Genomic DNA, 18,028 nt, shown 5'->3' with positions numbered 1-18,028 from the left:
GGTGTGTAGGGACAACATTTAGGGTTATATGAGGACGGGTGTCTAGGGACAACATTCAGGGTTATATGAGGACATATTTCTTGGGACAACATTCAGGGTTATATGAGGACGGATGTGTAGGGACAACATTTAGGGTTATATGAGGACGGGTGTGTAGGGACAACATTTAGGGTTATATGAGGACGGGTGTCTAGGGACAACATTCAGGGTTATATGAGGACATATTTCTTGGGACAACATTCAGGGTTATATGAGGACGGGTGTCTAGGGACAGCATTCAGGGTTATATAAGGACGGGTGTCTAGGGCAACATTCAGGGTTATATGACGACGTATTTCTTGGGACAACATTCAGGGTTATATGAGGACGGGTGTCTAGGGACAGCATTCAAGGTTACTATAGTATATGAGGACGGGTGTCGAGTGACAACATTCAGGGTTATATTAGTACGGGTGTCTAGGGACAACATTCAGGGTTATATGAGGACATATTTCTTGGGACAACATTCAGGGTTATATGAGGACGGGTGTCTAGGGACAACATTCAGGGTTATATGAGGACGGGTGTCTAGGGACAGCATTCAGGGTTATATGAGGACGGGTGTCTAGGGACACATTCAGGTTTATATGAGGACGGATTTCTAGGGACAACATTCAGGGTTATATGAGGACGGGTGTCTAGGGGCAACATTCAGGGTTATATGATGACGTGTTTCTAGGGACAATATTCAGGTTTATATGAGGACGGGTGTGTAGGGACAATATTCAGGGTTATATGAGGACGGCTGACTAGGGACAACATTCAGGGTTATATGAGGACGGATGTGTAGGGACAACATTTAGGGTTATATGAGGACGGGTGTGTAGGGACAACATTTAGGGTTATATGAGGACGGGTGTCTAGGGACAACATTCAGGGTTATATGAGGACATATTTCTTGGGACAACGTTCAGGGTTATATGAGGACGGATGTGTAGGGACAACATTTAGGGTTATATGAGGACGGGTGTGTAGGGACAACATTTAGGGTTATATGAGGACGGGTGTCTAGGGACAACATTCAGGGTTATATGAGGACATATTTCTTGGGACAACATTCAGGGTTATATGAGGACGGGTGTCTAGGGACAGCATTCAGGGTTATATAAGGACGGGTGTCTAGGGCAACATTCAGGGTTATATGACGACGTATTTCTTGGGACAACATTCAGGGTTATATGAGGACGGGTGTCTAGGGACAGCATTCAAGGTTACTATAGTATATGAGGACGGGTGTCGAGTGACAACATTCAGGGTTATATTAGTACGGGTGTCTAGGGACAACATTCAGGGTTATATGAGGACATATTTCTTGGGACAACATTCAGGGTTATATGAGGACGGGTGTCTAGGGACAACATTCAGGGTTATATGAGGACGGGTGTCTAGGGACAGCATTCAGGGTTATATGAGGACGGGTGTCTAGGGACACATTCAGGTTTATATGAGGACGGATTTCTAGGGACAACATTCAGGGTTATATGAGGACGGGTGTCTAGGGGCAACATTCAGGGTTATATGATGACGGGTTTCTAGGGACAATATTCAGGTTTATATGAGGACGGGTGTCTAGGGACAACATTCAGAGTTGTATGAGGACATATTTCTAGGGACAACAGTCAGGGTTATATGAAGATGGGTGTCTAGGGACAACATTCAGGGTTATATGAGGACGGGTGTCTAGGGGCAACATTCAGGGTTATATGATGACGGGTTTCTAGGGACAATATTCAGGTTTATATGAGGACGGGTGTCTAGGGACAACATTCAGGGTTATATGAGGACGGCTGACTAGGGACAACATTCAGGGTTATATGAGAACGGGTGTGTAGGGACAATATTCAGGGTTATATGAGGACGGCTGACTAGGGACAACATTCAGGGTTATATGAGGACGGGTGTGTAGGGACAACATTCAGGGTTATATGAGGACGGGTGTGTAGGGACAACATTCAGGGTTATATGAAGACGGGTGTCTAGGGACAACATTCAGGGTTATATGAGGACAGATTTCTTGGGACAACATTCAGGGTTATATGAGGACGGGTGTCTAGGGGCAGCATTTAGGGTTACTATAGTATATGAGGAGGGGTGTCGAGTGACAACATTCAGGGTTATATTAGTACGGGTGTTTAGGGACAACATTGAGGGTTATATGAGGACGGGTGTCTAGGGACAACATTCAGGGTTGTATGAGGATGGGTGTTTAAGGATAACATTCAGGGTTATATGAGGATGCGTGTTTAAGGACAACATTCAGGGTTATATGAGGACGGGTGTCTAGGGGCAACATTCAGGGTTATATGATGACGGGTTTCTAGGGACAATATTCAGGTTTATATGAGGACGGGTGTGTAGGGACAATATTCAGGGTTATATGAGAACGGCTGACTAGGGACAACATTCAGGGTTATATGAGGACGGATGTGTAGTGACAACATTTAGCGTTATATGAGGACGGGTGTGTAGGGACAACATTTAGGGTTATATGAGGACGGGTGTCTAGGGACAACATTCAGGGTTATATGAGGACATATTTCTTGGGACAACATTCAGGGTTATATGAGGACGGATGTGTAGGGACAACATTTAGGGTTATATGAGGACGGGTGTGTAGGGACAACATTTAGGGTTATATGAGGACGGGTGTCTAGGGACAACATTCAGGGTTATATGAGGACATATTTCTTGGGACAACATTCAGGGTTATATGAGGACGGGTGTCTAGGGACAGCATTCAGGGTTATATAAGGACGGGTGTCTAGGGCAACATTCAGGGTTATATGACGACGTATTTCTTGGGACAACATTCAGGGTTATATGAGGACGGGTGTCTAGGGACAGCATTCAAGGTTACTATAGTATATGAGGACGGGTGTCGAGTGACAACATTCAGGGTTATATTAGTACGGGTGTCTAGGGACAACATTCAGGGTTATATGAGGACATATTTCTTGGGACAACATTCAGGGTTATATGAGGACGGGTGTCTAGGGACAACATTCAGGGTTATATGAGGACGGGTGTCTAGGGACAGCATTCAGGGTTATATGAGGACGGGTGTCTAGGGACACATTCAGGTTTATATGAGGACGGATTTCTAGGGACAACATTCAGGGTTATATGATGACGGGTTTCTAGGGACAATATTCAGGTTTATATGAGGACGGGTGTGTAGGGACAATATTCAGGGTTATATGAGGACGGCTGACTAGGGACAACATTCAGGGTTATATGAGGACGGATGTGTAGGGACAACATTTAGGGTTATATGAGGACGGGTGTGTAGGGACAACATTTAGGGTTATATGAGGACGGGTGTCTAGGGACAACATTCAGGGTTATATGAGGACATATTTCTTGGGACAACATTCAGGGTTATATGAGGACGGATGTGTAGGGACAACATTTAGGGTTATATGAGGACGGGTGTGTAGGGACAACATTTAGGGTTATATGAGGACGGGTGTCTAGGGACAACATTCAGGGTTATATGAGGACATATTTCTTGGGACAACATTCAGGGTTATATGAGGACGGGTGTCTAGGGACAGCATTCAGGGTTATATAAGGACGGGTGTCTAGGGCAACATTCAGGGTTATATGACGACGTATTTCTTGGGACAACATTCAGGGTTATATGAGGACGGGTGTCTAGGGACAGCATTCAAGGTTACTATAGTATATGAGGACGGGTGTCGAGTGACAACATTCAGGGTTATATTAGTACGGGTGTCTAGGGACAACATTCAGGGTTATATGAGGACATATTTCTTGGGACAACATTCAGGGTTATATGAGGACGGGTGTCTAGGGACAACATTCAGGGTTATATGAGGACGGGTATCTAGGGACAGCATTCAGGGTTATATGAGGACGGGTGTCTAGGGACACATTCAGGTTTATATGAGGACGGATTTCTAGGGACAACATTCAGGGTTATATGAGGACGGGTGTCTAGAGACAATATTCAGGGTTATATGAGGACGGGTGTCTAGGGACAACATTCAGGTTTATATGAGAATCGGTGCTTAAGGACAACATTCGGGTTTATATGAGGATTGGTGTCCAGGGACAACAGTCAAGGTTATGTAGGGATTGGTGTCTAGGGACACGGAAATCAAGTGTTTTAATTCAACAACAATTTAAGTTATCATGTAGATGTTTTTGAATTGGCAAATCACTGTATCCATCAGTACACGGATGGTTCGAATTAGAAAATCGCACAAACATCAAATAACGTCTGTTTTGAAATCGCCAATTATCCTCTCCATCATGAAACGTTTTATTCACGTTCGACAGTCGCAATGTCCATCAGGTTTGGAATGACATGCAGTATACATCAGAGACTTGGTGAAGTTTCCAACATATAGTTTAACAATCTGGAGCAATGACGGTCTTAACAGTCTTATCTATCAGCACGTCTAAAGAAAGGAAATCAGAGGACCAAGTGAAAGGAAAACACAGACACATTTCCGAGTAACAATGTTTATTGAACGAATTATTGATAACAAGAAACTAACTATTATGTTGATATAAAATCGAAATGCGTTATTTAAAATGGTCAATTTAAATATTGATCCGGAGTAGGATTCTCTGTAACAGTTAACAAATATGGCATGGTATTGATAGCCACAGTGATAAGACATCCGTATGCGGAGTAAATGGTAAAATTCTACATTAAATGTAAAATGCGTTCATGTTAAAAAAAAAAGACCAGAACATTATGATTTGAAGTAAAGGTAAAATAATCATTGTTCATCTTACACAGGCATCTCCCAACTCCACCCACAAGTAACCCTGATATCACATAATCGTCTGATCCCCACACCCACGAGTAACCCTGATATCACATAATCGTCTGACCCACACACCCACGAGTAACCCTAATATCACATAATGGTCTGACCCCCACACCCACGAGTAACCCTGATATCACATAATCGTCTGACCCCAACACCCACGAGTAACCCTAATATCACATAATCGTCTGACCCCCACACCCACAAGTAACCCTGATATCACATAATCGTCTGACCCCCATACCCACAAGTAACCCTGATATCACATATTAAATCGTCTGACCCCAACACCCACGAGTAACCCTGATATCACATAATCGTCTGACCCCCACACCCACAAGTAACCCTGATATCACATAATCGTCTCACCCCCACACCCACGAGTAACCCTAATATCACATACTCGTCTGACCCCCATACCCACGAGTAACCCTGATATCACATACTCGTCTGACCCCAACACCCACGAGTAACCCTAATATCACATACTCGTCTGACCCCCACACCCACAAGTAACCCTGATATCACATAATCGTCTGACCCCCACACCCACAAGTAACCCTAATATCACATAATCGTCTGACCCCCATACCCACGAGTAACCCTGATATCACATAATCGTCTGACACCTACCCATGGCCTATCTACCCACACACATCACTCCACCGACTAAAATAGAATTACAAGTAAGAAATATATCTAGAAGACTAGTACAAGGAGTTCACAACACCCATTCCTAATATAAAGACAATACAAACAAGAGATAGGTATGTATATTATTAGAATTCAATGGCGATTTTTTTCTTTAAAAAGCGTGATTATAAGAAGGCATTGTTACAAGTAGTAAAATAGGAATAAATAAAATGTTCATACTTCCGTTGATAATCTACAGTTATACAATCAGGCTATATAATAATGGAGGTTCGATCACAATATTTGACAACTTAAGATGACCCAGAATTTAATTTTATCAAAAGACACAGCTCACGCCATTCGAGTATTTCGTCAACAGATTCTAACACTAATCCAGTAATATATTTAAAATATTTAAAAAATAAAATAAAAACAAAAAAAAACAAAAAAAAACACGAGCTATCCCTTAATTGGTTCCACATCATTTAACTCGTGAGGTTAGAGTCTGAGGCGTTCTGAACAATGGGAAGAGTTGCCTCTGGATTGTCCTCGTAGAAATGACATATCTATTGGAGCCGCAGCTGGCGCAGGGTCTATTCCGATAAAGGTAGTGGCTCCTTAAACACAAAATAGATCAATGATTAATATTGCCTATACAATATATAAACATCATATAGAAACATTTATAAGAATCGATAAAAGATAGAATAATGATTATCTATAGGTTACGTAAACGATATCGATGGGTAAACAAAAGCGAGTTTCTTATTCAAAATGGTAAAACAAGGCCAAACTTTACAAGAAACTATTGATAAAACGAATTTATATAAAGACATTTGAAAAAGGAGAACGACCGCGTGTTCCGGAAAAGTATCTGTTTCATCGACGAAGCCCACTAAGTTAATCTAGGTTAAATTATGGTAATGCTGGGTTCTTCATCATAAGCTTTCAATAAAATCCTGTTTTTGTTTGTTTTTTTGTTTTTTTTGTTTTTTGTTTTTTTTTTTATTTTTCTGCTGATAGTTGACATCTATTATACAAATCGTGATATTATAAACAAGCCCTAGATTATCGAATCAAGTGTGACAATGTAGTTTCGGGAAGCAGTCATGGCAGACCAATTCCAGTTCTCCAAAATCTCGCCTCTGTTTGCCAAATCTACTGTATATTTTAGGACAGGTCTCAATACAGTTATTGACGATTTCCACGTGGCTGATGTCCAAATACTGATTGGAAACTAACAACGCGAGGTCTCGAGGAATACCGGTTCAGGAAGATTATGGGAAAGGGCAATGGTCGCCATCATAACAAACTGGAAAATGTTATTTTTTAAATCGACGAGTACGAGGTTCCCAAGTATACCCGGTACCTTCAACTTCAACTATTCTATTACGAATGTGTCATTTCCTGACAGGATGTGTATTATTAGCAGATGTCGACGAAGCAGAAGACGATTTACATCCGAAACACCTGATCTATTCTTTAGGATCAAACTTTGTTTAACTCTGTCGTATTACTTAATAAAAATTAATACACCAGTAGACACTATACCTCAAACTTGTTATGTAGCAAAACATTAGAAGAAGAAATCTGGTGCCATCCTTCAAAACAGTGAGAATCAATGAACAAAAGTTAGTGCTGATAAAGACTGAACAAGTATACTCCAACATGACAGTTATTTCCTGATGCGGAACAAGACATAATCTGTTCATCTTACTTATCAATACTATAACATTATTGAATATCCTTCATATAAACAATTATATCTTGATATATATACCTAATGATATATGAATAGTAAAAATCAAAGCATTTATGATATAATTGTAACAAATTGCTACCTGCAGAACGATTTCCGGGACTGAAAATAAATTAATCTGATGATGAGTATTTCATTGAGTTTATATTTATTCCGGTCGACACGACTTGTAACTGAAATGTACAATATCGTCCAGCGAGAAAACATCACAAATAGAACAATTGTAAGTGAGAGGTGCAAATCAACTCAGTGTGGAGACGGCCCCTAAAGTGGTGCCCGGTGCTGTTTGTTACATAGCTTGTGTTCTAAACTTGTGCTGAAGTTGATGTCATCATCGCCATCACATGAAGAACACCGCATACACTTCAGAAAACAAAACTTGCTTTGGTCTCCAAATGTTGGCGAAGGCGTGGAAGAAATTTCTTCATTCTTGCTGCAGCACTTCGATTTTATCCATTTTCCGAATGCAATCAGACTTCCAGTGTCACCCTGGGGTCCAAATATCGACATGAAAGTTGTAAAAGCAAAGAACGAAAAGAGGAGTGAAATTGAGATTGTACTCATCACAAATATTCCGAATTGATACTGGAACTGGATTTGTGAAAACAACATGAAAGAGGCGGCCCCAAAGGTTGTAATTGCCCCAGATAGGACAGACAGACCCATGCTCTCCAGCATGGTGCGAACACGATCCATCCGGTGAGGAGAAGGGCATGTTGCGTAAGCTTCAGCCAGGTGTACCACGTAATCCACGGACAGACCAACCACCATGCACATGTTCAGCGATTCCAACACCTTAAATGAAAACAATCTAAGATTAAAGTGAGTTCGGCATGATATCAGGATTAACATATATTTTTATCTATATTCATAAAGTGTACTTGTTCATTTAACAATATAGAAAAATCTTCATTTTTGTTCATTAACATTTTAGTAGTGTACATGCTTTCTTTTCAACAGTATTTATTGACCTGGTGATGATATTCATTTGTAACTTATCATTCTTCACCAAAGAATAATAGAATTTCCCCCTTCCTTGAGAATGTAACATAGAAATATCCAACCCTCGCGCCGTTATTCTTGATCGTTTACCCTCGGCTCAGGATAGACAACCAAGGATATCACCCTAAAGGTTGGAGATTTCTCTGTCACATCCACAAGTTCGGGGATGACTATTGTTCTCCTATCATACTCAATTATTTACACAGGGTCCAGTTGTTAAATTAATGGCCAGCTTTATGACAACACCATTTATATTTATGTGTAATCAGAGACAGTTGACTTATTGTATAATATCAAAATGACAGAATACCAAGTAAATTGGGAAAACATGATTGGGAATATCAATCTGGTATCCAAGAAATAATGTGGGTAGTAGAAAGTACAGTTTTCTTGTTTTATTGTTAATGTAACACTTATATGTTCAGCAACAAAACGAAATTTAAATCGTAATTTATTTTACAATTTAAGGCTCTACAGTTCTACAGCTATTCAGGGGACGTTTATGTAATATTCCCTGATGGATAAAAGCTTGATATCTCAGTAACATCCCTAAAGAACAACTCCTGATCAAACGTACACGGAGACAAAACAGACTGGTAGATTACCTACCCCAAGTTTCCAACCGGCCAGAGGGATAATCCCGATAACACAGGAAGTGACGAGTCCGATGGTAACCGTGGCGAGGAAGCCGATGACAACGTTCAGAGTTGTGAGGATGAGGATGGGCAGGGCAAGGCAGAGGCCGACGATGACCCCCTGTACAGCTGAGTCCGCCAACGACTTAAACAGGAGAGGAACCAGATCAGAATGGTTATAGATGGTCAATTTAACAATGACTTGACTTACAATGTTGTAATTTTTACAATGTGATAGCTACCAGGTTTTATGTTATGCTACATGTATGTTAGTTCATTATACACAGGAGGCATTTATTTTGATATTCTCTATGCTACTAAAAGTATTTAGATATAAGCCATTTTGCAACAAAAATGTTTAAGGAGAACACAATTTCATAACAATACTAACCTCCTGAACCTTGATCCAGTTCCACGTGTTTGTGGAACATTGGAACCCATTCTTCATCGTGTCTGGCATTTTCCGCAGCTGTTTTCAATAGTCAACATGGGCTAATATTAATTAGACTCTGCTATTACATATACGGTATAGCGTTTAGCATATCTAAAGTTATCGACGATAAAAAGCAGGAACTGTGCCTTATACTACAGCTACCAATTAATTAGTGACGAATTATCAGGAACATTTTGGATTACATGCCGACCATTTATAATATACAAAACTATTATTGATAAAACAGTAGGAATTAACGATGATAAACAATCGGGAACTCAACCAAATACGTCAGCAAGGACCAATAGCGTTGAAACATAAAAAAAATGTTTATGGCATTATGTATGTTTTTGCTGAAATTTTCGTTTTTGTTTAACAATCTCAAAGACAACTTTAATCTACAAATAACATTTGAAAAAAAAATTGCGGTAAATAAAGTGTGAGCAGAAGCATTAAAATAAATTTGCAATTAGATATACAGGACTTACCTCTTCTGACATAAGACTCTCCCACCTCTGATAAACAGGCTTCCCCTCAGGATAACCAAGCTTGTAAGTATTCATCGTGGTATTGATACGAATACCGACGTACTTCAACTTAGAGGCATAGTACATGTCTGAAATAATAATTTGTTAAATTAGAATAAGATGTTATATACATATGTGAAAAGGCGGGAAACGGACTTCCTTCAAGCGAGCATACACATAAAACGCTCTGCACCTCCCTTGCCATGTTTCTCAGTATTTGTTTTTTTTTTTTTAAATTTCTATTTCTCTGAATTCCCTTATAGGAACTTAGGAATTATCAAAACAAAAAGAAAGAAACAGGTAACGCTGGCAAAAAAATGAAAGAAAAAGGACACATTAACTTGGTAAACATACCAACAAAAACAGCAATAGGAACTGACAATAAGGGGTAAAGACAACAATAGAACTGATTCGACAATAGAAAGTGGTAAGGCACAACAAGAAGAATAACGTGAATTCTATAAAGTTTTCTTTACGTGTTTTCTGAACCGAATTCAGCAGTCGGAGTTAGTGTATACAGACTTGCTGAGTTAGTGTATACTGACTGACTGAGTTAGTGTATACTGACTGACTGAGTTAGTGTATACTGACTGGCTGAGTTAGTGTATACTGACTGAGTTAGTTTATACTGACTGGCTGAGTTAGTGTATACTGACTGACTGAGTTAGTGTATACGGACTGACTGACTTAGTGTATACTGACTGGCTGAGTTAGTGTATACTGACTGACTGAGTTAGTGTATACTGACTGACTGAGTTAGTGTATACTGACTGACTGAGTTAGTGTATACTGACTGGCTGAGTTAATGTATACTGACTGACTGAGTTAGTGTATACTGACTGACTGAGTTAGTGTATACTGACTGGCTGAGTTAGTGTATACTGACTCGCTGAGTTAGTGTATACTGACTGGCTGAGTTAGTGTATACTGACTGACTGAGTTAGTGTATACTGACTGACTGAGTTAGTGTATACTGACTGACTGAGTTAGTGTATACTGACTGACTGAGTTAGTGTATACTGACTGGCTGAGTTAGTGTATACTGACTGGCTGAGTTAGTGTATACTGACTGACTGAGTTAGTGTATACTGACTGACTGAGTAAGTTTATACTGACTGACTGAGTTAGTGTATACTGACTGGCTGAGTTAGTGTATACTGACTGAGTTAGTTTATACTGACTGGCTGAGTTAGTGTATACTGACTGAGTTAGTTTATACTGACTGGCTGAGTTAGTGTATACTGACTGACTGAGTTAGTGTATACTGACTGGCTGAGTTAGTGTATACTGACTGACTGAGTTAGTGTATACTGACTGACTGAGTTAGTGTATACTGACTGAGTTAGTGTATACTGACTGACTGAGTTAGTGTATACTGACTGGCTGAGTTAGTGTATACTGACTGACTGAGTTAGTGTATACTGACTGACTGAGTTAGTGTATACTGACTGGCTGAGTTAGTGTATACTGACTGACTGAGTTAGTTTATACTGACTGGCTGAGTTAGTGTATACTGACTGACTGAGTTAGTGTATACTGACTGAGTTAGTGTATACTGACTGGCTGAGTTAGTGTATACTGACTGGCTGAGTTAGTGTATACTGACTGGCTGAGTTAGTGTATACTGACTGACTGAGTTAGTGTATACTGACTGGCTGAGTTAGTGTATACTGACTGGCTGAGTTAGTGTATACTGACTGGCTGAGTTAGTGTATACTGACTGGCTGAGTTAGTGTATACTGACTGACTGAGTTAGTGTATACTGACTGAGTTAGTGTATACTGACTGACTGAGTTAGTGTATACTGACTGACTGAGTTAGTGTATACTGACTGACTGAGTTAGTGTATACTGACTGACTGAGTTAGTGTATACTGACTGACTGAGTTAGTGCATACTGACTGGCTGAGTTAGTGCATACTGACTGACTGAGTTAGTGTATACTGACTGACTGAGTTAGTGTATACTGACTGACTGAGTTAGTGTATACTGACTGAGTTAGTGTATACTGACTGACTGAGTTAGTGTATACTGACTGACTGAGTTAGTGCATACTGACTGGCTGAGTTAGTGCATACTGACTGACTGAGTTAGTGTATACTGACTGGCTGAGTTAGTGTATACTGACTGACTGAGTTAGTGTATACTGACTGACTGAGTTAGTGTATACTGACTGACTGAGTTAGTGTATACTGACTGGGTGAGTTAGTGTATACTGACTGACTGAGTTAGTGTATACTGACTGACTGAGTTAGTGTATACTGACTGACTGAGTTAGTGTATACTGACTGGCTGAGTTAGTGTATACTGACTGACTGAGTTAGTGTATACTGACTTGCTGAGTTAGTGTATACTGACTGACTGAGTTAGTGTATACTGACTGGCTGAGTTAGTGTATACTGACTGACTGACTGAGTTAGTGTATACTGACTGGCGGAGTTAGTGTATACTGACTGACTGAGTTAGTGTATACTGACTGGCTGAGTTAGTGTATACTGACTGACTGAGTTAGTGTATACTGACTGACTGAGTTAGTGTATACTGACTGACTGAGTTCGTGTATACTGACTGGCTGAGTTAGTGTATACTGATTGGCTGAGTTAGTGTATACGGATTGACTGAGTTAGTGTATACTGACTGACTGAGTTAGTGTATACTGACTGGCTGAGTTAGTGTATAGTGACTGACTGAGTTAGTGTATACTGACTGACTGAGTTAGTGTATACTGACTGGCTGAGTTAGTGTATACTGACTGACTGAGTTAGTGTGTACTGACTGACTGAGTTAGTGTATACTGACTGACTGAGTTAGTGTATACTGACTGGCTGAGTTAGTGTATACTGACTGGCTGAGTTAGTGTATACTGACTGACTGACTTAGTGTATACTGACTGACTGAGTTAGTGTATACTGACTGACTGAGTTAGTGTATACTGACTGAGTTAGTGTATACTGACTGACTGAGTTAGTGTATACTGACTGAGTTAGTGTATACTGACTGACTGAGTTAGTGTATACTGACTGACTGAGTTAGTGTATACTGACTGACTGAGTTAGTGTATACTGACTGACTGAGTTAGTGTATACTGACTTGATGAGTTAGTGTATACTGACTGACTGAGTTAGTGTATACTGACTGACTGAGTTAGTGTATACTGACTGACTGAGTTAGTGTATACTGACTGACTGAGTTAGTGTATACTGACTGACTGAGTTAGTGTATACTGACTGACTGAGTTAGTGTATACTGACTGACTGAGTTAGTGTATACTGACTGACTGAGTTAGTGTATACTGACTGAGTTAGTGTATACTGACTGGCTGAGTTAGTGTATACTGACTGACTGAGTTAGTGTATACGGACTGACTGAGTTAGTGTATACTGACTGGCTGAGTTAGTGTATACTGACTGACTGAGTTAGTGTATACGGACTGACTGAGTTAGTGTATACTGACTGACTGAGTTAGTGTATACTGACTGACTGAGTTAGTGTATACTGACTGACTGAGTTAGTGTATACTGACTGGCTGAGTTAGTGTATACTGACTGACTGAGTTAGTGTATACTGACTGGCTGAGTTAGTGTATACTGACTGGCTGAGTTAGTGTATACTGACTGGCTGAGTTAGTGTATACTGACTGGCTGAGTTAGTGTATACTGACTGGCTGAGTTAGTGTATACTGACTGACTGAGTTAGTGTATACTGACTGACTGAGTTAGTGTATACTGACTGAGTTAGTTTATACTGACTGGCTGAATTAGTGTATACTGACTGAGTTAGTTTATACTGACTGGCTGAGTTAGTGTATACTGACTGACTGAGTTAGTGTATACTGACTGGCTGAGTTAGTGTATACTGACTGACTGAGTTAGTGTATACTGACCGACTGAGTTAGTGTATACTGACTGACTGAGTTAGTTTATACTGACTGGCTGAGTTAGTGTATACTGACTGAGTTAGTTTATACTGGCTGAGTTAGTGTATACTGAATGAGTTAGTGTATACTGACTGGCTGAGTTAGTGTATACTGACTGACTGAGTTAGTTTATACTGACTGGCTGAGTTAGTGTATACTGACTGACTGAGTTAGTGTATACTGACTGAGTTAGTGTATACTGACTGGCTGAGTTAGTGTATACTGACTGAGTTAGTGTATACTGACTGGCTGAGTTAGTGTATACTGACTGACTGAGTTAATGTATACTGACTGGCTGAGTTAGTGTATACTGACTGGCTGAGTTAGTGTATACTGACTGGCTGAGTTAGTGTATACTGACCTGAGTTAGTGTATACTGACGACTGAGTTAGTGTATACTGACTGAGCTTAGTTAGTGTATACTGACTGGCTGAGTTAGTGTATACTGACTGACTGAGTTAGTGTATACTGACTGGCTGAGTTAGTGTATACTGACTGACTGAGTTAGTGTATACTGACTGAGTTAGTGTATACTGACTGGCTGAGTTAGTGTATACTGACTGAGTTAGTGTATACTGACTGGCTGAGTTAGTGTATACTGACTGACTGAGTTAGTGTATACTGACTGGACTGAGTTAGTGTATACTGACTGGACTGAGTTAGTGTATACTGACTGACTGAGTTAGTGTATACTGACTGAGTTAGTGTATACTGACTGACTGAGTTAGTGTATACTGACTGACTGAGTTAGTGTATACTGACTGACTGAGTTAGTGCATACTGACTGACTGAGTTAGTGTATACTGACTGACTGAGTTAGTGTATACTGACTGACTGAGTTAGTGTATACTGACTGACTGAGTTAGTGTATACTGACTGCTGAGTTAGTGTATACTGACTGACTGAGTTAGTGTATACGACTGAGTTAGTGTATACTGACTGGCTGAGTTAGTGTATACTGACGACTGAGTTAGTGTATACTGACTGACTGAGTTAGTGTATACTGACTGACTGAGTTAGTGTATACTGACTGACTGAGTTAGTGTATACTGACTGACTGAGTTAGTGTATACTGACTGACTGAGTTAGTGTATACTGACTGAGTTAGTGTATACTGACTGACTGAGTTAGTGTATACTGACTGACTGAGTTAGTGTATACTGACTGACTGAGTTAGTGTATACTGACTGAGTTAGTGTATACTGACTGAGTTAGTGTATACTGACTGACTGAGTTAGTGTATACTGACTGAGTTAGTGTATACTGACTGAGTTAGTGTATACTGACTGACTGAGTTAGTGTATACTGACTGACTGAGTTAGTGTATACTGACTGACTGAGTTAGTGTATACTGACTGACTGAGTTAGTGTATACTGACTGACTGAGTTAGTGTATACTGACTGACTGAGTTAGTGTATACTGACTGAGTTAGTGTATACTGACTGGACTGAGTTAGTGTATACTGACTGACTGAGTTAGTGTATACTGACTGACTGAGTTAGTGTATACTGACTGACTGAGTTAGTGTATACTGACTGACTGAGTTAGTGTATACTGACTGACTGAGTTAGTGTATACTGACTGACTGAGTTAGTGCATACTGACTGACTGAGTTAGTGTATACTGACTGACTGAGTTAGTGTATACTGACTGACTGAGTTAGTGTATACTGACTGACTGAGTTAGTGTATACTGACTGACTGAGTTAGTGTATACTGACTGACTGAGTTAGTGTATACTGACTGGCTGAGTTAGTGTATACTGACTGACTGAGTTAGTGTATACTGACTGACTGAGTTAGTGTATACTGACTGACTGAGTTAGTGTATACTGACTGACTGAGTTAGTGTATACTGACTGACTGAGTTAGTGTATACTGACTGACTGAGTTAGTGTATACTGACTGACTGAGTTAGTGTATACTGACTGGCTGAGTTAGTGTATACTGACTGACTGAGTTAGTGTATACTGACTGGCTGAGTTAGTGTATACTGACTGGCTGAGTTAGTGTATACTGACTGACTGAGTTAGTGTATACTGACTGACTGAGTTAGTGTATACTGACTGACTGAGTTAGTGTATACTGACTGACTGAGTTAGTGTATACTGACTGAGTTAGTGTAATTAGTGTAGACTGACTGAGTTAGTGTTATACTGACTGACTGAGTTAGTGTATACTGACTGACTGAGTTAGTGTATACTGACTGGCTGAGTTAGTGTATACTGACTGACTGAGTTAGTGTATACTGACTGACTGAGTTAGTGTATACTGACTGACTGAGTTAGTGTATACTGACTGGCTGAGTTAGTGTATACTGACTGACTGAGTTAGTGTATACTGACTGACTGAGTTAGTGTATACTGACTGACTGAGTTAGTGTATACTGACTGGCTGAGTTAGTGTATACTGACTGAGTTAGTTTATACTGGCTGAGTTAGTGTATACTGAATGAGTTAGTGTATACTGACTGGCTGAGTTAGTGTATACTGACTGACTGAGTTAGTTTATACTGACTGGCTGAGTTAGTGTATACTGACTGACTGAGTTAGTGTATACTGACTGAGTTAGTGTATACTGACTGGCTGAGTTAGTGTATACTGACTGAGTTAGTGTATACTGACTGGCTGAGTTAGTGTATACTGACTGACTGAGTTAATGTATACTGACTGGCTGAGTTAGTGTATACTGACTGGCTGAGTTAGTGTATACTGACTGACTGAGTTAGTGTATACTGACTGAGTTAGTGTATACTGACTGACTGAGTTAGTGTATACTGACTGACTGAGTTAGTGTATACTGACTGACTGAGTTAGTGCATACTGACTGGCTGAGTTAGTGCATACTGACTGACTGAGTTAGTGTATACTGACTGACTGAGTTAGTGTATACTGACTGACTGAGTTAGTGTATACTGACTGAGTTAGTGTATACTGACTGACTGAGTTAGTGTATACTGACTGACTGAGTTAGTGTATACTGACTGACTGACTTAGTGTATACTGACTGAGTTAGTGTATACTGACTGACTGAGTTAGTGTATACTGACTGAGTAAGTGTATACTGACTGACTGAGTTAGTGTATACTGACTGAGTTAGTGTATACTGACTGACTGAGTTAGTGTATACTGACTGAGTTAGTGTATACTGACTGACTGAGTTAGTGTATACTGACTGACTGAGTTAGTGTATACTGACTGACTGAGTTAGTGTATACTGACTGACTGAGTTAGTGCATACTGACTGGCTGAGTTAGTGCATACTGACTGACTGAGTTAGTGTATACTGACTGACTGAGTTAGTGTATACTGACTGACTGAGTTAGTGTATACTGACTGAGTTAGTGTATACTGACTGGCTGAGTTAGTGTATACTGACTGACTGAGTTAGTGTATACTGACTGGCTGAGTTAGTGTATACTGACTGACTGACTTAGTGTATACTGACTGAGTTAGTGTATACTGACTGACTGAGTTAGTGTATACTGACTGAGTTAGTGTATACTGACTGAGTTAGTGTATACTGACTGACTGAGTTAGTGTATACTGACTGAGTTAGTGTATACTGACTGACTGAGTTAGTGTATACTGACTGAGTTAGTGTATACTGACTGACTGAGTTAGTGTATACTGACTGACTGAGTTAGTGTATACTGACTGACTGAGTTAGTGTATACTGACTGGCTGAGTTAGTGCATACTGACTGACTGAGTTAGTGTATACTGACTGACTGAGTTAGTGTATACTGACTGACTGAGTTAGTGTATACTGACTGAGTTAGTGTATACTGACTGGCTGAGTTAGTGTATACTGACTGACTGAGTTAGTGTATACTGACTGGCTGAGTTAGTGTATACTGACTGACTGACTTAGTGTATACTGACTGACTGAGTTAGTTTATACTGACTGGCTGAGTTAGTGTATACTGACTGACTGAGTTAGTGTATACTGACTGAGTTAGTGTATACTGACTGGCTGAGTTAGTGTATACTGACTGAGTTAGTGTATACTGACTGGCTGAGTTAGTGTATACTGACTGACTGAGTTAATGTATACTGACTGGCTGAGTTAGTGTATACTGACTGGCTGAGTTAGTGTATACTGACTGACTGAGTTAGTGTATACTGACTGAGTTAGTGTATACTGACTGACTGAGTTAGTGTATACTGACTGACTGAGTTAGTGTATACTGACTGACTGAGTTAGTGCATACTGACTGGCTGAGTTAGTGCATACTGACTGACTGAGTTAGTGTATACTGACTGACTGAGTTAGTGTATACTGA

General features: G+C 40.0%; 1 protein-coding gene across 2 annotated transcripts in view; it reads right to left on the bottom strand.

Annotated features, from left to right (window-relative positions):
- Positions 1 to 4,511: 4,511 nt before the first annotated feature.
- LOC117323597 (protein dispatched homolog 1-like) overlaps positions 4,512 to 18,028 on the bottom strand; it is a 32,594-nt gene continuing 19,077 nt past the window's right edge. The window contains exons 7-11 of one of the 2 annotated variants that reach the window (XM_033878907.1): positions 9,792 to 9,919; positions 9,262 to 9,339; positions 8,845 to 9,015; positions 7,617 to 8,028; positions 4,512 to 6,091 (exon numbers count right to left, since the gene is read on the bottom strand). In XM_033878907.1, coding sequence (XP_033734798.1) covers positions 5,973 to 6,091; positions 7,617 to 8,028; positions 8,845 to 9,015; positions 9,262 to 9,339; positions 9,792 to 9,919 — 908 coding nt within the window. In that variant the 3' untranslated portion in view covers positions 4,512 to 5,972. Of the gene's footprint in view, positions 6,092 to 7,466; positions 8,029 to 8,844; positions 9,016 to 9,261; positions 9,340 to 9,791; positions 9,920 to 18,028 lie in introns of those variants that run through there. The other variant, XM_033878908.1, reaches the window with a different exon arrangement.

Source organism: Pecten maximus, chromosome 3 (assembly GCF_902652985.1).
Source record: "Pecten maximus chromosome 3, xPecMax1.1, whole genome shotgun sequence".
Taxonomy (NCBI): Eukaryota; Metazoa; Mollusca; class Bivalvia; order Pectinida; family Pectinidae; genus Pecten; species Pecten maximus.
The sequence above is the reverse complement of the archived record's forward strand: the minus strand, read 5'-3'. Positions and strand labels throughout refer to the sequence as shown.